This window comes from Heteronotia binoei, chromosome 5, assembly GCF_032191835.1.
Source record: "Heteronotia binoei isolate CCM8104 ecotype False Entrance Well chromosome 5, APGP_CSIRO_Hbin_v1, whole genome shotgun sequence".
NCBI lineage: Eukaryota > Metazoa > Chordata > Lepidosauria > Squamata > Gekkonidae > Heteronotia > Heteronotia binoei.
The window spans coordinates 64,021,331-64,041,799 of record NC_083227.1 but is presented as its reverse complement, the minus strand read 5'-3'; the positions used below and the strand labels follow the sequence as shown (position 1 = coordinate 64,041,799).

At 42.3% G+C, this 20,469-nt stretch overlaps 1 protein-coding gene across 3 annotated transcripts in view; it reads right to left on the bottom strand.

Moving 5' to 3' along the window:
• Positions 1 to 20,469, bottom strand: part of CHL1 (cell adhesion molecule L1 like) — a 307,464-nt gene that overhangs the window by 22,168 nt on the left and 264,827 nt on the right. For all 3 annotated transcript variants that reach the window (XM_060239564.1, XM_060239566.1, XM_060239565.1), the window contains 5 exons: positions 18,809 to 19,031; positions 15,178 to 15,293; positions 14,829 to 15,033; positions 12,422 to 12,544; positions 10,644 to 10,823 (listed from right to left, as the gene is read on the bottom strand). In XM_060239564.1, the coding sequence (XP_060095547.1) occupies positions 10,644 to 10,823; positions 12,422 to 12,544; positions 14,829 to 15,033; positions 15,178 to 15,293; positions 18,809 to 19,031 (847 nt within the window). The remainder of the gene's footprint in view (positions 1 to 10,643; positions 10,824 to 12,421; positions 12,545 to 14,828; positions 15,034 to 15,177; positions 15,294 to 18,808; positions 19,032 to 20,469) is intronic.

The window sequence follows — 20,469 nt, the reverse complement described above, 5'->3', positions numbered from 1 at the left end:
CTATGGCAATCAAGGAGTGGACTTATATATTAGCTTGTTTTTTCTTCCCTGGCATTCAACTTTTTTGCCACACACACCCCCCCCGGTAAAATTAACAAAGAAATCAACAAAAATATAGTGGGGCAATAAAATTCAATAAAAACAGGCATATGATCAATTGTCGAACAGCCTTCAGAAGAAAGATGTCTGTCATTTGAAAAAAAAAATCAATAAAAATACACCAAATTAACATAAGAACATAAGAGAAGCCATGTTCGATCAGGCCAATGGCCCATCCAGTCCAACACTCTGTGTCACACAGTGGCCAAAAAAATTATATATATACATATATATACACACTGTGGCTAATAGCCACTGATGGACCTCTGCTCCATATTTTTATCTAACCCCCTCGATGGACATTATTTTTCTATGATTTTGGAGTTAGTGTTAAGAAGGCCCTGTCAAACATAACCATAGTAATTCCAATGGCAAAGGCTCAAGGAGTTATTCTCATTCAGTCGTGCAATAATGCTCAAGAGAAAGGTGGATGCATAAATATTATAAATAAATTAAAAAAACAGGTTTCCTACCTGTAACTGATGATCTTCGAGTGGTCATCTGTGCATTCACACTCATGGGATGAAGCGCCAGTGCCGATGCCCAATTGGTAACTCCAAAGTGTGAGTTTTTTCGCTGCCCGACAGCCCCAGTGCGCATACCCACCCGGTGGACGCGAATATCCCGCCAGTTCCTTCCTGCCACCACCTATCAAGAGTACCATGACCAGCAGAAGAGGGGAAGGAGGCCGGGTAGTGTGAATGCACAGATGACCACTCAAAGATCATCAGTTACAGACAGGAAACCTGTTTATCTTCTTCATGGTCTCTGTGCTTCACACGCATGGGAGATTAGCAAGCTAGGCTTACCTGGAGGAGGGAGCTGGCGGTTATGCAGAAGTAGTGGCTTGAAGAACCAGGGTACCCAGCTGTGCTCTGCATCGCTTCTGGATATCCAGGGCATAATGTCACATGAAGACATAGCCATAGTCCTAGTGGAATGCACACGGAGCGGCCCCGGCAAGGGATGCTTCGCCAACAGGTAACAAAGTTTAATGGCTTCCATGATCCACTTAAAAAGTCTCTGTGAAGAGATCTTGAGACCCAACCTAGGTGTCGGATAGGAGACAAATAGATTGGGATCCTTCCTGAATGGCTTGGTGTGATGCACAAAAAACAACGCCCTCTTAACATCCAAGGCGTGCAGACATCTCTCTTCCACTGAAGGAGAAGGGTAAAAAGTAGGCAAAAAGACTTCCAAATTAAGGTGGAAACTAGACACCACCTTAGGGAGGAACGAGATGTCCGGGACCAAGGACACCCTGTCATCCTGAAAAGAAATGTATGGAGCATCACATCGCAGAACCACAAGCTCACCTGCCCTCCCGGCCATAGTGACGGCCACTAAGAAGGCAGTCTTCCAAGCCAAGGGTTCAAAAGGCTGCCTTGAGAGCCGGTCCAGGACGATCATCAAATCCGAAGAAGGAGGAGGAACCTTAGACAGCGGGTGAAGCCGCAGAAGACCCTTCAAAAAACATTTTGTATGCTGGTGGGTAAAAACTGAAGTGCCATCCACAGGGTCGTGATGAGCCGAGATGGCAGCCAGATATACTCAAATCAAAGAATGATTAAGTCCAGCATCAACAAGAGAAAGTAAAAACTCAAACACAAGCTCAAGACCAGCAGAACGTGCGTTGATACCCTTGTTCTGCAGAAAGGACAGAGACTTAGACCACTTTCCCGCACAGGAGCGGCGAGTTGACAGCTTTTTACTGTTCAAAATGATATGTTGCACTCTGTCAGAGAATTCTAGAAGCTGACCCTCCAAGCCATCAATTTGAGGTGACGGATGTCGTGGTGAAACAGGCGGCCACCTTGAGCCAAAAGGAGATCCGGTTCTGACGGAAACTTGTGGTGACACCCCCCTGCCATGGCTAGAAGGACAGGAAACCAAGTCTGTCGAGGCCACCAAGGAGCAACTAGGATACACTCTGGACGTTCCTGGGCCAATTTGTGAAGCACTCTGGTGAGAAGAGGCAAGGGTGGAAACAGGTAGAGGAACTTGTCTGCCCACGGAAGCAGAAGACCGTCCCCTAGGGATCTTGGGTCCGTCCCTCCCCTGGAACAGGATCCAATTGTTTGCCATGGCAAACACCTCTATTCTGAGATGACCCCACTCCCAGAACAGAGGTTTGAGGTATCTCCAGTTCAGCTCCCATTCGTGATGGGAGACCTCTCCCCTGCTCAGGGAGTCCGCTTGAACATTGAGCTCCCCGGATAGGTGGGTGGCTACAATGAAAGTCTGAGAAGCTATGCAGGTCTCCCAAAGCTGCATTGCCAACGCACAGCCTTCTGGACACAGTCCCCCCTTGGTGATTTATATAACTGACAGCTGTCATGTTGTCCGACAGCACAGTTACGGTCTGACCACTGATGAGGGGTAGAAATGACCTCAAGGCCAGATGAACTGCCTTGAGCTCTAAAAAATTGATATGATGGTGAGCCATCGACGGAGGCCATGGGCCGCCTATGCAGAGATCTCCGAGGTGTGTTCCCCATCCCCACAGTGAGGCATCCGTTGTTACTGTGAGCAAAGGGGGAGAGAGATGAAACAGAGCTCCTCCGCAAAGATTGGACTTCATCCTCCACCAATCCAGAGATTGAAGCACCAGCAAAGGGATTTGAAGAATCTTGGACAGAAGATTTCTCACCGGATTGTAATTCCTGATGAACCAGAGCTGGAGGACTCGCATCCTCAGCCTCACAAAGTGCAGAACATTGGTAGTAGCTGCCGTGAGGCCCAAGAGATGTTGGATCTGCAGAACAGAAGTGCATCTCACTGCCTGAAGGAGTTGAACCAGGGAGATGATATCCAACGCCCTGGAATCTGGAAGAAATGCTAGATGCTGGGTGGTGTCCAAAATCGCTCTGATAAACTGAATTCTGCACTGGGACCAGGTGAGATTTCTTCTCATTCACCAGAAGTCCTAGTGCACTCAAGAGGCTTAGAACCACCTGTAGATGCGCTCTGAGAGAAGCTTCAGAAACAGCAACCACCAACCAAACGTCTATGCAGGGGAAAAGGACAATACCCTGGAGCCCAAGGTAAGCCATCACAACAACCATGGTCTTTGTGAAGACACTGGGGCCCAAAAGGGAGCACCTGATATTGAAAATGGTGCGTCCCAATGGCAAACTGAAGAAACCTCCTGTGACTAGGGAGGATGCTGATGTGGTAGTAGGTATCCTTCAAGTCTAAGGGTAGCCATCCAATCTCCCTTGTTGATGAGTGGAAGGATGCTTTGTAGAGTCAGCATTCTGAACTTCTGATAAGCGATGAATTCGTTCAAGCCCCTCAGATCCATGATTGGCGAAGTCCACCGTCCCGCTTGGGAACCATGAAGTACCTGGAGTAGAACCCCTGGCCCTTGAGATGATCAGGAACAGGTTCTATTGCTCGCTTGCTGAGCAGATTTTGAACTTCCTCCAGCAAAACTGCTGTAGGGTGTGTGATCACCAATCTGGGATACAAAGAGGGCTGAACAAATTCTATTGCATAACCCTCCTGTATGATGGACAAGACCCACTCGGTGGTAATCTGCCGCCAAGCTTGCAAGAAACGGTGGAGGCGGGTGGGCCCAGAGGAGCAGGGGGGAGAGAAGGGGGGATGCCAAAGTCAAAGTCCCTGCTTGGGATTCCTGCCAGCCTTTGACTTTCCCATATGAGAGGAAAAAGAAGAAAACTTGGTTTTCTCTCCTGCATTGAAGGAACTCTTAGCCTCATGCTGTCCCGTACGCGGCTTCCATGAACTCTCAGGGGATTTGGCATGGTAGGGCTTCTTAGGCCATTGTTTGGACCATGGACAAAACTTGCCAGGGTGAGAGGAAGATGAAGGTACTCCCAAGTAACGAGACGTCTTGATACTCTTGGTTCATTTCCTGTAGGACCACGACCGTAGTGGAGCTGAATAGACCTTCACCTTCAAAAGGAAGATCCTCGACCCAGGATCTTGTGTCTAACTGGAGAGCAGTGGACCGAAGCCAGAAGTGACAACGCAATGTAATGGCCAAGGTAAGAGTTTTAGCTGCAGTGTCCACCATATGTTTGGAAGCCTGAAGCTGTTGTTTTGCCTGGAGCATTTCCTCCCTCTGAGCCTTCTTGGCCAAAGTGCGCTTATCCTCAGGCAGAGAAGCCAGGAGCGGTGAAAGCTGCTCCCATAGGGAATACTGGTATCTCGCCATGCAGGCAGAATAATTAGAAATTTTAATACCCAGAGTGCCCGCAGAATAGAAGCGCCTGCCAAACGTATCAAACCTCTTCCCCTCTTTATCTGGAGGTGAGGCATGGGTCTTCTCAGCCTTAGAGGAGAACGAGACTACTACAGAATTGGGGCGTGGATGGTTGAAGAGGAACTCTGCACTCTGTTCCTGGATCCTACACATGTGATCCATACGCTTAGACGAGATAGGGGTTAAGGCAGGCTTGGACCAAGGATCCTTGATGGTTTGCAAGATGACCTTAGTAATGAGAAAGGCTATCGCTGTCGAAGTGTCCTTCTGCATGATGTCAAAGACTGTGTCGTCAATGACCAGTTGAGGCTGGACCACAAGCAAAGACAAGGAATTGGCCATCCTTTTAATGAGTTCCCCATAGGACTTCAAATCTTCCAAAGGAGAGATTGGAAGGTCCTCGGCTATTCTGGATTCTGGGGATGATCCCTCTTGCTGATGGCCTGACTGCTCTTCCCCATAGTCATCGGAGGTCGATGGTGAAGAATATATGCTCTCAGCTGATGGTAAACCTGGGGCGTCAATGGCAATCCTAGTTGAGGAAGTTTTCTCGACGTCGGGACCACTGGAGTGTGCCAGCTTCCCTACTAACCTCGGGGTCGGTCAGCATCGCTGACTCTCAGTGACCTGGTGGAGAGTGTGCTAAGACTCTAGAGTGGTATGAAGCCTCCGAGTGCTGAACCAAATCGGGGTTCTGAGGAGGGTACCAAGGGTATGGAGAATGATTGGGGTAGCCCCCAAACGGGTAAGCCAATGGTTGCAGGTTCCAGTTGGGCAGAGGATGAGGACTTCTAAAAGGGTCCGAAGGCTCACCGAATCTCTCGGGCTGGATCAAGGGCATCTTCACTGTCGAGCAGTCCCTAGGCTGCGAAACCTCTAAGTCCGATGCTGAGCTAGGATTGCCGCCCTCCTTCGAGTCTGCCGACTGCTGCATAGGGTCGACCTCCTGGTCGGAGCTGGAGAGAGAGGTCTGTGGAACATCCGTCGGACCCGAGTGGCTCTTAGGTCGAATCGGTGAAGTGAGGATTTTCTCCGGAGGCTCCCCCGAAACGATCGCCAGGTCCTTCGGTGGCAGAGAAGGGGTCTGCCTGTCTTGGCACCACTTTTTCTCCTTGTGCTTCCTGGGCTCAGCAGAGCATGAGTCCTGGCCCCTTTGGCCTTCTTGGTCGGGGTCGATGGTTCCAAATGGGATGTAGAACCCGCATGCTTGAGGGGGTGCTCGGCTCCCTGGAATGGTTGGGTCGGTTGGCTCGATAACGAGGCCGGAACCGGTATCGATGCTGTGGCGGCCATCGAAGTGTTTATCGATACCGATGTCGACATTTGCAGTGATAGAGGCAATTTTACCAGTCTCGCTGTTCGTTTTTTCCTAGTCTGCTTGGAAAATTTTGAGCAGTGATGACAGGATTCCACCTGATTACCTTCCCCAAGGCACAGCAGACAAAGAGAATGTCCATCCGGAGGAGGGATCTTGCTCCCACACTTAAGGCACCGCTTAAAAACCCCCCAATGCTTTTCCATAGACAGGGATGGCGGGAGAAGGGCGGGGGAAAAACCCCCGAAGGGGTGAAACAACTAACTAATAGTCTCTAATTTATATATATATAAAACAGGAACAATGAAAAAACAAAGAAAAAACAAAGAGAAACCCGGAGAAGGAAAAAAGGTAAATAACTACCAACTGGAGTTACAAAAAACAAGTCTATCCGACGTGGCAGTAAAGAAGGAACTGGCGGGATATTCGTGCCCACCGGATGGGCATGTGCACTGGGGCTGTCGCGCATGCCTACTGGGGTCAGGCAGCAAAAAATCTCGGACTTTGGAGTTACCGATTGGGGATCGGCGCTGGCGCTACATCCCATGAGTGTGAAGCACAGAGACCACAAAGAAGAACTAAATACACTGAGTTCATATACCATTCAAGGTCTAAACAGTCTATCTTCCACCCTTTGATGGAAACAAGAGACATAGCTATGTATCACAGACCATATGTTCCAACAACTTTCCATGATGGTTTAACATAGAAGTTTTTAAAAAATGAGATAGAACTTTGTAGAACTTCACAAGTTGAAAGTCATGAGGTCAAGCAGAACATTCATTACCACTTTCTAAAAACCAATCTCCAGGAAGTACTAGCAACTAGCACCACCACAATATAGTACCTCTTAGTTCCATCCTAACCAGACACCCTAAAGGGATAATATGGTAAGTTGTATGTAAAACTGCAAGAAATTACAGAATTGGGAGACACTCCTCTTGTCCAGCTCTCAGAATTCCATCAGGACAAAGAAAGCAACTTCAGTCCCAAACAGGTGAAAACTGGATTGTGAGCACATGGAGTTAATATAAGTTGGAAGTACAACTATTAAAAGAGCCCATGGTGCAGTGGTAAGCTGCAGTACTGCAGTCCAAGCTCTGTTCATGACCTGAGTTCAATCCCAGCGGGTTCAGGTAGCTGGCTCAAGGTTGACTCAGCCTACCATCCTTCCGAGGTCAGTAAAATGAGTACCCAGTTTGCTGGGGATAAAGTGTAGATGACTGGGAAAAGCAATGGCAAACAACCCGGTAAAAAAGTCTGCTGAAAAAATGTTGTGATTTGATGTTGGAAACAACTGGTGCTTGCACAGGGGACTACCTTTACCTTTACAACTATTAAGTTTCCCGTAACATTTATTTGGGATGCATCATGCACCATGGAACAACTGGCAACTTTTTCAACCAGTCTAAAGTTTTATAATTGGGTTTGGGGTTTAATATGAAAGCCATGTTGAAATTCAAAATATATATTCTCCAGGAAATCAGATTTTCAGATACGGATAATGTAGAGGTCTTCTGCGTGTATTTTGGGTAATAATTTCCTTCCAATTATACATAGCCTACGTTATACAGCCATATAGAAGGGCACAAGGAAGAGGAATTGTTGATAACTTGAGTGTGCAATGCTGATTAGAATAGGAAAAGAAATGGATAACCCTGAAAAATAGAGGCAAAGACAAACTGTTAAGATATTTTGTGGGTAATCTATTGAAAGGCCAGAGCCCTAGGAATTAGCTTTAAACAACCTTAAAGCAGTTAAGTAATTTTTTTCTAATATACAGAAGGAGAGAAGCAATAATAAAATAAAGAGATCACAAGCATTCCTCATTTTTCCACTGTGCCAAGGGATTCACATGAACATTAAACACAACTGCAATTTCAGAAGATTTCTCTTGGGTTTGAAGATTTATGAGAACTTATGATACTGGGGGAGAATAAGATAATTCTTCCCCCAAGATGAACTGTTTTGCTATTTTCCCCCAAAGTAAGTGCGTCCGTTATGAAACACACTTATCACAAAATGTTGGCAACATTATATTTCAGCAATAACTTAATGCAAGAAATGGAAAGTCAAGCTAGAGATGTGTGATATTTGCCCCCAAAGAATGGCTAATAAAACCTTAGCAATATGCAAAGTAATTAGAGATAACTCCAGGCCATGTATCCTTCATAATATCTTATTCTGAACAAAGAGAGGCTTTTTGTAATAGCTGCTCACTGATTTCTTCTAAAGACTAGTTGAAATGTTCAAAATCTTCCTGTCCAGATCTTCTTCACATAAGTCTAGGCTGATTCATGCATTTTGGGTATGTAATGTGCAATGGAGCTTTCATAATCAGATCTACATTTTTTTTGAGGGGGGGCAAAATTAAAAAAATGATGCCCCCTTTTAAGCCCATTCTATCTTATGGGCCCATAGAATAGAATGGACTTAGATACCCAATTTGGCACCTCCTCTCTGGTAGCGCCCAGAGCAAGTGCCCGCTCTGCTGCCCCCTAGATGTAGCTCTGACAATTGCTCCTAACCAGACAGAGTTTGAGTGACTGCAGTAGCAGAAAAATATGTTGCCACCTTCATGGAAAATACCACTATGGTTTGCACAGTGAACACACAATATTCTTCATGGAATCCCCTCTGGAACGAACTCTGCATGAATGTCTGAACCAGCTCACAAGCAAGGTGTGAAAGACAAATTCTTTGACAGGCCTAAACTATTGGAGGTATTTTAAGATAGAGTTAGGATAGTCCTAATCCATGGTTACCATCCAGAAATCTTGCTGACTCTTGCTTGTTGAATTAGTAGTTTACTACCAGTTCTTTCAGCTTTGTTGTCCAGTTCTGAAGAGCCATCTTTTGTCTCATATGGCGATCTTCATGACTATCTGGATGCTCTGCTGCATCTACTGTGCCTCCCACAGGTTAACCTACCCAGTCCAAAACAAAATGTGTCATAACCATGTTTTGCACAATGGTGACTGCTGATCAAATTCCTGCAGTAGCTGAAGGAAGCAAGCCCAGCAAAACACAATGTTAGACATTTGGTGACAGCAGATATGCTGGTGCTGTTAAGCGTGATACAATATTACACACAGAACATAACAGCCTGATATTCAAATAAATTATGCCTTCAAAATGGTTATTTTATTTACTGAAAAGCAACATTGTTAATAGTCTCATAATATAGATTTTTCCCCACCCCAAAAGGGTTATGTCACATGCCAATTAGGTAATCTATTTGGTACAAGAAAATATTTGACTATTCTGTGTTCACCCAGTTACTGTATGTTACCCACATCTTCTGCTTATCTCATTCCTTTTGGAAAATTGATGTGCCAATTTCAGTTAGTTTTACTGATGAATAGCTTGTTGGTTTGTCAGTGACATGGCTGCAGTTGCAGATTGGCCAAACCATTCACTTGATTGTGTTAACGCTGAGTGAGACAGATGTAATTGTATTAGTGGGGGCCTTAGTTTGGAAGTCTAAAAGATCAGTTTGTAAATCACTGAACAGTACAATTAGAGATTGCCTCTGAAATTCACACTCCTTAAACTTGAAAGTAATGAGTGTCAGCAACTGTCCACCAATATGAATGTTGACATTACAGCTCCCTTCCTTTCCACCTTCTTCCATTCATCTGATGGATATGAAAAGAGTGTCTCTTTCCCCTCCCAACCTGACGTCCTTCCCTACCACTTCAGTAGCTTTCAGTCTTCATCCAGGCTGCCCTGTCAAATACAATGCTTGGAAAGTATCACCTCCCGATGAGAGGGAAAGAGGAAAAGGAAGGAGGGGAGTTCCAAGTCATTCCAGGCTTGGAAATGAGCTTAGTCAAGGCCTTTAGATATTGGCCAAGAATCAATCTTTCTTCTGTAAACAGTTAGACAAGTGGAGAAAATACTTCTTTACACAGAGAGGGATTAAACTATGTGAAACAGGATGCTGGACTAGATGAGTCACTGGTCTGATCCAGCAGACTTTCTGATCTTATTTTTTTATTTGTAATTACAGTTGCAGGAGTGGTTGAATTGTTTGAAAAATATGCTTAGCCACATCTGTGGTACCGCTGATTCACCTGTAGGAAGTATTGTTTGGTTACATTAGATTATCACAAGCCAATAACAGCAAGCTGTTTAAGTTCTTTGGAACCCATAGTCTTATGCAAGCTTTACTGTATGTTGGATTCTGTTTAACTTCAAGCAAGCTTATGCATTTGTTACTATCCCTTGAAAAGTTTGGATGTCACATCCTTCTGTTTTGCTGTGAACCTTTTAGTTTTGTCCATTCAGATTGCTGTAGTTCCCCTCTTGTCTATTTTTTAAATGTCATTTATACACAATTGATAGGGGGAAATAAGGAAAATTGCATAAATTAAACAGGAAGAAGGCAGCATAGGAAAGCAGAAAATTGCATGAAATAAAAATCGATGAACTAGATTCACATAAAGGAGGAACAAAACCAACATATTTTAGTCAAACCAGAAGGGATGAAACATTAGATAACAGTCTTAGTCAACAGCTTCTGAAATATTTTGTGCTGTTCCATGCTATATGCTGAAGACTTAATCATCATTCCCCCTATGGATGACATGAGATATTCAAATAGATTCATCGGAAACTCAAGAGTATCTAAATGTAAAGCTTCACAAACTGAGTGGCTGTACCATAAATCCATTTCTTCTGAGCATTATCACAGAAAGCCGTTTTGCAGATACTTCAGAAAAGAAATAACAGGACAAAATGTCAGAGTCAGAGCCACAAAATTCTCACCAGATGATTGGTACCGCGCAGCTCTCTGAAGCCTTAAATGTCAGCCCTTTGGGGCTTTGCATGGTTCTATCTGAGCTGTGATTAACATCCAGCACGTGGACAAAAAAAAAAAAAGACAAAGAAAATCTTTGGTTTAGCCATTCAACAAAAAGTGTCCTGCATTGAAAATGCAAATTGGAATCATGAAAATCAAGCACACGAACATTTGCTACAGCTCTACTTTCAACTTACTGCCTTCGGTTATTGTAATTCCTTCTTCGGTGATCGGTTTCCCACAGCCTTGTAGAGTACATGCCTTTGCATAGAACTTATACTTTGTGCTGGCACTCAGATTAGAAAGTCTCAAGCTAAATGATGAAGGGTTGGTAACATTGACTTCATGCAAGAGTCCAATATCATCCGTTTCATTTACTGAAAAGAAGCAAGTAACAGGGCTTGGTTATGACTGGTACCTCAGAGCACCCTGATGTGGGACAAACATAGCTCATTAGCTGGTCCATGATCCAAGAATGCATGGCTAAGTAAAAAGACATTGCACTACTAATAGCACATTAGAGAATACTTTTTATGACATTCAAATAAATCTCAGTGAAATCTGATGCAGACTTTGTTGTCATTATAATCAAGAAAAGATGATACATACACAGAAGAAATTTGACTAGCAAATAAATTTCCTGAACTCCAAGGCCTTGACCCACAGATTTGCATGGTATTATTTTAGCTTGATAAAGCACTCCACTACCTCAAAAAATGGAAGCAATGTGGCCCTGTGTGTCAAACCAATTATCTGTCTGTTGACAGGGAAGAGAAATGTAAAACAGGACAGAAGAAATTAGAGCTCCTATGTCCCTACTATGGCCTCCCACTAGCAAGCCCTTTTTGTCCACTGCTACTCACAGAAGCAGTGGGTAGGAACAGCACTGGCTGTATCACCACATTACTTCTGGGAGAAATGCAAAAGTGACACTGAGTTAGGCCTAGAAATTGCTGGAAATGCTATAGTTTTGCATATCAGTGTAGGGATGCTGCCGACATTGTTTTCCCTATGCTGCCATCCCAACCCTCCCACCAGTTGCCAGTTGTGTTGACCCATGGGAAATCCAAAACAAACCCCTCCCCCCAAATCTATGTTAATACCTTTTAAGTCAACCAAAATGAGAGAAAACAGTGTGAAATCTTTCAGTCCCACTGAAGTTCTTCTCCAGGACAAATATTCTGAAATCAGTTTTTAAAAAATCGTTGTAGATCATCTTAAATTTATTTCAAATATTGTTAAGAGAAAGGCTACCAAGTACTTCCTTTTGTTGTTTGCTTTCAAAGAATACCATCCATTGTTTACTTCTCAGAATTAAAGTGCTATACTCTAACATGAGAAGAAATTTAAAAATGAGAAGGCTCATGATGCAAAACAATCTACTACTACTACTACTACTCTCTCTCTCTCTTACTGGTAATATCTAACCCATTGACAAATTGTGGTGAGCTCACAAGCTTGCACAATGTTTTGTATCATTTGGTCAGGCCTAATAAAGACATCACACATCTTTCAATTTAAAATAACTATACTCACCAGTTTAACATTCCTCTGAATACATTCTATTAAATACCTTACACTGAGTTGGACCACTGGTCTCACAAAGTCAGTGTTATCTATTCTGACTGGAAGTGGTTCTCTGAGATCTTGGGTACAATTTTTTTTCTTCACACAACCTACTTCTTGATCACTGGGGACTGAACCTGAGACCTTCCACATGCAATGTAAATGCTCTTCCACTGAGCCATGACTGCACCCCTGTTAAACTTGTATAAAATAAGAACACATGTAACCCTAGCCACCTGTGAAATTAATGAGGGCCAGAGGATCATATTGTAGTTATTATACCTATGAGATTTGGGTTCAAATGCCTGGATAGACATTGGCTGCTAGGCTGGGCTTTCCATTCTGAAAAAATAAAGTGTCTGCTTTACATTCAAGCTCTTTTTTTTAAAGTATCCATTTGTGTACTTACTTATCTGATATTGTAAAATGTATCCGGAGACAATTCCATTTGGTTTTTTTGGTGGTCCCCATGACAGCGTTACTGACTCTTTATCAAAGTTTAATATCTTTAAGAAATGTGGTTTTTCAGGGACTGTAAAACAGAGAAAAGGTATTAGACTTCCTTGATGCTGGCTCATTTTATTTTACCTCTGGAAGCATGCAGTATCTTTCTGTTACCCACTCTGGGCCCATTAGGCAACCTTTTTTTAAAATGAGTTTCCTGATGTGTTCCATTTCTAGCTTTCTTTCACATCTTCCCAAAGTGTTGCCCTGTTTCAATTGACTGTTAGCACCATATAGTAGCAATTCTATACATACATTATGCCAGCATTAACTGTGCTTGCATTCAAATCTCATGAACAAATCACAATTTGTTCACGAGGAGGACAAGGCAATAAACACTAGGGATGCATTCAGAAGTCGAACTTCTGATATTCACAGGTATTGATCACACATGATCTGTTCATGTTTGTGTCAAATAGCCACAAATGACTGACAATGAAGTTTGCATTGAGTTTTTGCAAAGATGCACAAAAATGCTGTCGATTCAGACCAATCAGCAGCCACTATGTTCACTGGTGGAGAGTAGGATTGTTTCAAAATATAGCATGCATTTATGTCTGATTTATATGATCTATGATTGATTTGTCTATTTAAAAATCATCTAGTGAGACCATCAATCATGAAACAAAATGGGGGAGAGTGATTGGATTTCATAAGAATGCAGATACTTAGACAAACAAACAAACGAATTGTACTGCATGGTTAGGCAGAATTACAATGAAGCAATTTCTGTATGGCTATGAGCAAGTCAACAAACAGTTGAGCCAATCATCAAATGACCAGTTCCCTGTTCAGTGCTGGTTAAGAAAACATGAGCCAAATAAGCTTGTGTTGAAACATCCTAGTGACCCCCAGGCTTCCTTCTTCCTTCCAATATGTGCTACACCGAGATGGAAATCTTCAGTCTACACTTCAGATGGAAGTCTACAGTTCACAGGAAAGAAGCAAATTGACTCTTTTCATTACAGTGCCCAGATATGGATATCACCATTAGTTGTGGTCAGATTGAAGAGTTTATTAACCATGCAATCCTCCACTTTGGTGTAGCCAAGAAGAGGAGGAAGCCCAGGAGTCTGAGGGCTTCAGATTCACTTCAAACAAATGGTGTCTGCATGGAACTAGTGATAACCAACAAGAATGTAGTACTATTGGCAGGACCACAATGGAGGAGCAGGCCAAGTAATACAACTCTTACCAGTGTCCCAGAAGCCTTTCTTACATATATCTGACTTTCAGAGATCTGAAAGCAAACACTAACTTCCCATGTTCATCAATTTTTTTATGTAACATACAACATTCCATTTTCTGCTGGTACATGTTAAGACCTTTTCTACAATACAATGAATTCTCCTCAGGTTTCCAAGATTCCTCTATACCCAAATGCTTTTGACATTTTCTCTGAAGTACACATTTGTTTTCTATCTCATTCTGTCTTCGGCAGCCAACTAAACATCCACCCACTTCCAAAGATTAATTCATCCAGTTCTTCTTACAAGTTCTTCATACAGTTCTTCTTACTCACAGGTCAGCATGCAGATTTCAAATGAGAATGTCCAAGAACTACTGAAACAGCAAGAGCCTCACACTTCCTCTTCACATTTCATTGTAACATCTAAAAGTGGTACATGCATCTACCCAACCCCACCTCTACCTTTACATGCCTCCACTGGAATGAGGCACATTCGTGCATTTCCCTTGGATAAAGAGATGCAAGTTTGCCTTTGAAAGGTTAGCAAAAAGTGCGAAAAATAGGGGATTGAATCCAACACATCTGCTTCACTAACTCTGACATTTTGTTGTGGTGCAAGAAGCCTTTCTCTGAAGCAAAAGGTGTTTTGTGCTGGAGTTAGCCTAAGAGATCTGTAGGATCCAACCCAGTGTTGGATTATAGGTTATCTCAATACACCATACATTATAGGTTATCTTGATACACCATACTGATGCTTCTCTATTCCCTTCTTAAAGATTTCTAAGGACAGAGAAAACCACAAAATATATTTGTATCATGCACAATAGCAATAATTTTGTGAAGCCAAATGCACAATTGCAGTGATTACATATGTAAAGCTGGTAATGATTCATCTGTATTCATCAGCCCAGCTGTGCAGAAAGAAGTGTTGATAAACAAAGCATCAGGACACAGAAACATCTGAAATCAGTCTAAATATGTATACTTGATAGCTCTGACTGATAACACCCAGTCATGGGGGGAAACGGCTAGCATGTAATAAGCACAGCTGCAGTGAAGAAACTAACTTATGGAAATTGGTTACTTTCCCTCCTTCAAATCTGCTTCATTTGTCTGTCCTTACCTCCCTCTGGGGTTTGGAAATCATATGCAAGGCTTTCTGGTCCAGCCCCTTTGGAATTAAAAGCCAAAACAGTTAAGCGATATTCACTAAATGGCTCCAGACCAGGAATCATTCCGTCGTTTCGGTCCGCATTAAATGTCAGAGAATGTTTCTCAGGGTGATGGTTTTTCCCATCCAGGCGACTTCTTGTTTTCCACCAGCTGACCTGTAGTGAAAAGGCCAGCTCTGTCATGAACGCATGAGTCAGAAAGTTACTGTGATCCATGTTCTACCATATTCTACAAAAATATTCCACAAAAAAGCTTTGATAAGAATCCCAAAAGCACAGTAAAGAAAGAAAAGTAACCACCTTATAACCTCTCAGGTGGCCACGAACTCTGTCTTTTGGAATTGTAGACCAGATGGCTTTAGCCAGAGTACTGTTGATGACTTGCACAATTACATTAGATGGAGCTGCTTCTGGAACTAGAGACAAGGAAGGCAACATGGTTGTGTTAGTCACTGTTATTTGGTGAAGTCAATTTTGAAATAAAAGCTCAGCTGAAAAAAGAGAAGAGGAGAAGAAGGGTATAATTTGAGGTGCCGTTTTAACCAGTTTGTTTTAAATTATGAATTGTAAGCTACCTTGAGCCAAGAAAAAAAAGGTGGGATGTTGAAATTTAAATAAAAGGAAAGGAAAGGAATGATGGGCAATCCTTCTCCTTTCATCTCTGATATTTTTTCTACTAGGTGCCCCCAGCCTCCAGCACTAGCTTTAGGGAGTCTTGGGGAGCTGCTGAAGCCAAAGGTAATGAATGCTTTTATTCTGTGTTTGCATTCCATGAGGTTCAAACTAATGTATTGGTATGGGGATTAGAATGTTTTTTTTCTTTAGTGAAACTTCCAATTGTGAAAAAGCCCAGTTGTTTTAGAATCCATATCTAGCATTCTGAGCCCTCTGCAGTTCACCTTTATCTTTTAGATGCTTGGAGCCATCTTAGCCTCCCTAAACCTTGTTGCTGTCTTGCGATTTTTATCCACAAAACTGTAAATATGAACCGTGTCAAACAATTTGGTAACCTACTTGGTGTTATAATTGCAATTGCCTGCTGATAAGGTATACTGAATTGTTCCGATGCCATTCACTTCAAGGACTTTTATGTGTCCCATTCTAAATGACTACAGTGGGGCTTCCTTTTTCCTTAGTTCTAATCCTGAAATCCTTATGAGCTACTTAAAAAAAATCTGCTTGCAGAAGGATTTGCTTCCAAGTATTGCAGCAGGGGGCTTATAATCCTCCTATATATATATATATATATATATATATATATATATATATATATATATATATATATATATATATATATATATCCATTTTCTTAACAAGATACTAGACAGGAAGCTAAAACTGCACTGTAGCAACAGCTTTCTGGAAAAGACAGTTGTCCAATTTTCTCAGCAGGGACGCAAACATTTTGGAGTCTTTGATTTTCATACAGGAAACAATTGCTTCACATTATGACTGTTCATTGCAGTTATTTTATTACAACTATAACTTCCTGTATACTTATATTAAAATCCAGCAGTGTTGTTTATCACAGTAGGGCTTTTGACTGGTGGGCAGGAATGAAGAAGTTTAGGGGGGTGATCATTTTTGGAGGACTGTGAAGTGAGGATAGAGAATTGGTTGGAGATAGAACTGGATCTGCATGGCTTTTTTTTTGTAGCAGGAACTCCTTTGCATATTAGGCTACACCTCCTTTAAGTAACCAATCCTCCAAGAGCCTACAGTAGGCCCTGTAAGAAGAGCCCTGTAAACTCTTGGAGGATTGGCTACATCAGGGGGGTGAAGCCTAATATGCAAAGGAGTTCCTGCTACAAAAAAAGCCCTCATCCTCATGATCCAGGCAGCGTTCCGGCTCAGCCTCATCAACTTCCCCTGCTGCCTGGCGGGGCTCAGGGAGGCCAGCTGTGCTTGCGCAGGGGCCTCCCGACGTCTGGGTGTCTGGTGGGGCTCGGGGAGGCCTGCAGCGCTTGCGTGGGAGCCTCCCAACGTCGTGCTGTCTGGCAGGGCTCGGGGAGGCCTGCTGTGCTGGGGCTCGAGGGGCCAAGCTGCAGAGTTGGGGCTTTGTGGGAGTCAGCACTTTTACAGGTGAGTTGCTTGCATCCCCTTTCTTTCAGTCTCTATTTTTTTCTTCCTTTTTCTTTCTTGCTTTTCCCCCTCCTTTCTTTCACTCCTTCCCTCCCTTTTCCTTTCTTCCTATTTCATTACTTTTTCTTTCTTTTTTTCTCTATTTGTTTCCAACTGTCTCCCCCTCCCTCCCTTTCATATATTATTTCTTTCTTTTTGGCAGTCTTTCTTTCCAACTCTCTCCTTTCTTCCTTCCTTCCTTCCTTCCTTCCTTCCTTCCTTCCTTCCTTCCTTCCTTCCTTCCTTCCTTCCTTCCTTTCTTTCTTTCTTTCTTTCTTTCTTTCCAACTCTCTCTCCCCTTTCATTCATTATTTTTTTCTTTCTGTCAGTCCCTTTCATTCATTCGTTATTTCTTTCTTTTTGGCAGTGTTCTTTCTTTCTCCCCCCTTTCTTTCATTCATTATTTCTTTCTTTTTGGCAGTGTTCTTTCTTTCTTTCTCCCCCCTTTCATGCATTCATTTTTTTTCTGTCAGTCTTTCTTTTTCTGTCTATTTGCTTTATTTTCCACTCCCTCACTCTTTATGTCAATATTTCTTTTTCCCTGTTTGCCTTATTTCCCACTACCCCCTCCCTCCCTCTCTCTCCTTTTCTCTTTCCAACTCTCTCCCCCCTTTCATTCATTCAATCAGTCTTTTCTCTTGTCTGTTTGCTTTGTTTCTCTTTCTTTCTTTAAGCACTACACCATGCTGGCTCTGTAGTAGTGTGTTGGAATTTGATTTTTTTTCCTGGGATTGCTATATATTTATGGCTTTGTATATATATGTGGCTATGTTTCTGGACTTTTTCCAATTCTAGAATATCTTTTTTGAGGCGTGATGACCAGAATTGTTACCACACCCCAAAACAGACATTATACACTTTTGGTGATGTCAGAGGTGTGGCCTAGTATGCAAATGATGGTGATGTCAGAGGTGTGGCCTAGTATGCAAATGACAGTGTTGTCAGAGGTGTGGCCTAGTATGCAAATGACTTTGATGTCAGAGGTGTGGCCTAGTATGCAAATGACAGTGATGTCAATAGTGTGGCCTCGTATACTAATGAGTTCCTGCTGGGCTTTTTCTACAAAGAAAGCCCTGCTCAGTAGTAAATATAGTTCCTTACTCCTCTGGTATAGTGTTGTGCTTATAACAGACTGAGGAAAGAAGGAGATGGTCTCTGAGGGTCTTCTAAAGCTCTGGTGTACGGGAGATATCATGAACCAGATTTCAGTGGAAATTTGAGCATGAGTGGGACATATTTAGATAGGGAAATACCTGGAGATTTTGGGGGTGCAGCCTGAGGAGAGCAGGGTTTAGGGAGGAGAGGAGCTTCAACAGGGTATAATGCCATAGAGCCCACTTTCCAAAGCAGCCATTTTCTCCAGATGAAGTGATCTCTGCTGCCTGGAGATCAGTTGAAATCCTAGGAGATTTCCAGATACCACCTGGAAGTTGGCAACCCTGCACTTTTACAATGGTTATAGATAGAAGGACTGTCTTTCTACCATTCTCTTATAGTTAAAACATTTTGTAAATATAACCAACTGAAAGAATAGCCTGAAGAAAGTTTTTAAATGGTATTATAACACTTTCTTTAAATGGGATTATAACACAGAAAACCCACCGCATGGTAACTTTTCCTCTTCTCTTGCAAAACAAACAACTGGTAGAGGGGTTTGGGGGGAGAGTTTGCGCGTGTTAAGATGCTTCCCTAAATAACTCAGCACAGTGGCATTTAAATGAATGTCTCCATCAGCTTAACCTCCATTTCATAATGCAGCTTGAAAACCACCCACATAACAGTTTGTGTAATAGCTGCTACTGTTACTTACTGTCCTCGCTTGAATAGCCAGTTATTACAATTGGTTCTGGGCCAGACCCAAGGCTGTTCACCGCCTGGACTTTGATATCATATGGGATAAAGGTGGGGGTGTTCTTCAGTATCAAGGAATGCTTTTTCACTGTTTCATCATTCCATTCGGTCTCGATGCCCTGCCGTCGCCAACTTACTTTGTACTCCATCCCCGGTCCATTTTGCTCCAAGGGCTTTAGTGGCTACAAATTGAAGTCACAACAAGATGACATTGCTGCAGTAACAACAAAGCTGTAGCTTAACAAGACAAACAATTTTGTAATGTGATAGGTTATAATTCTGTAAGAGTAAAAGAAAAGTCTGCCTGTTTTCCAAAGATGATTTTAAGGCAATGGAAAGGAAGAACACCATAGCTTTCAACCCCCCCACCCCCAATTAAATAGATGAACTGAAAGCACACAAATTATTTAATCATATAATTTAATATATTTGCAGCAAACTTGCTGTTTGTTTTACAAAGGAAATTAACTCGTGAAAAATATGTGATCTTTATTGTGGTTATGCTACACTTTTTTTTTTGTTTTAATGTTCCATAGCAGGTTCGGTCATTAAAATTTAACTTTAAAATCCTGTAGGGTATTAAATGTTCAACGAAAAACTTATGACTGGATAACTTAAGAGATAATATTAATACTATTTTTATGACTTGTCTCAGACATTTGCATAGCTGGTTCATTTATATCACAGCAATATCCAGCATCAGTAGCTGGTGCATGCATGTCTAACAGCTTCGTTTAATACAGCTATTATAACTAATAATCTGTTATTGCCACTGAAAAGTGTGATAATAACATGGATGAATATTTCAAGCTACAGAGAGAATGTAAAAGTTATGTGCTGCATGTCAGTTACGCCTGGTGTGCTTCTTAAGAACAACCGTTGTCACATAAAATTGTAAGATGAGTAACATCGAGACTGTAGCACCAAACTAATTTGTTGGTTTTTAAATTTGATGGTTTTAATCAGATGGTTTTAATGTAATAATACATATAATTGAACTGTAATATATAATTTGTTATGTAACCAGTGTTCTTTTATTGTTGTACTATTGTAATGTTTGCATTTTATATTATGCTATGTAAGCCGCCCTGAGCCTGCTTCAGCGGGGAGGGAGGGATATAAATTAAATATTATTATTATATTATTATTATAACTGTAAAGCTGGGCAGAAAATAGGAGGTCCCCTTCACAGGTAATCTTCACAAAAATTCTGTGAAGTAGGTCTGGCTCAGAGACAGTGGCCTATTATACATGACTATTTTCTCTCATTTCCACTTTGCACGTCCACTGAGTTTTCTTTGTTGTTATGCATTGATTTTCTTTTCTTGAGTGCTCAGTTTGCTTTCTGGTAGCTGTTTCCACAGCTTTTCTCAAAGTACTTTTGTGCCAATTTTTCCCTTGTTTCACTTCCAAACTGAAGGTAATTCAAAAGTATAGATTCTCTTGGATTTTCCCCTGCTCTTTTGCCACCCCTCAGATGTCATTCCCCTGCCCATATCAAGGCCATTCTGCCCACTCTGCACTTTCTGCCATCCTCCCCCTTTATTAGTGTTTGTGAGTTTCCTGCATTGTGCAGGGAGTTGGACTAGATGAGCCTGGAGGTCCAACTCTATGATTCAA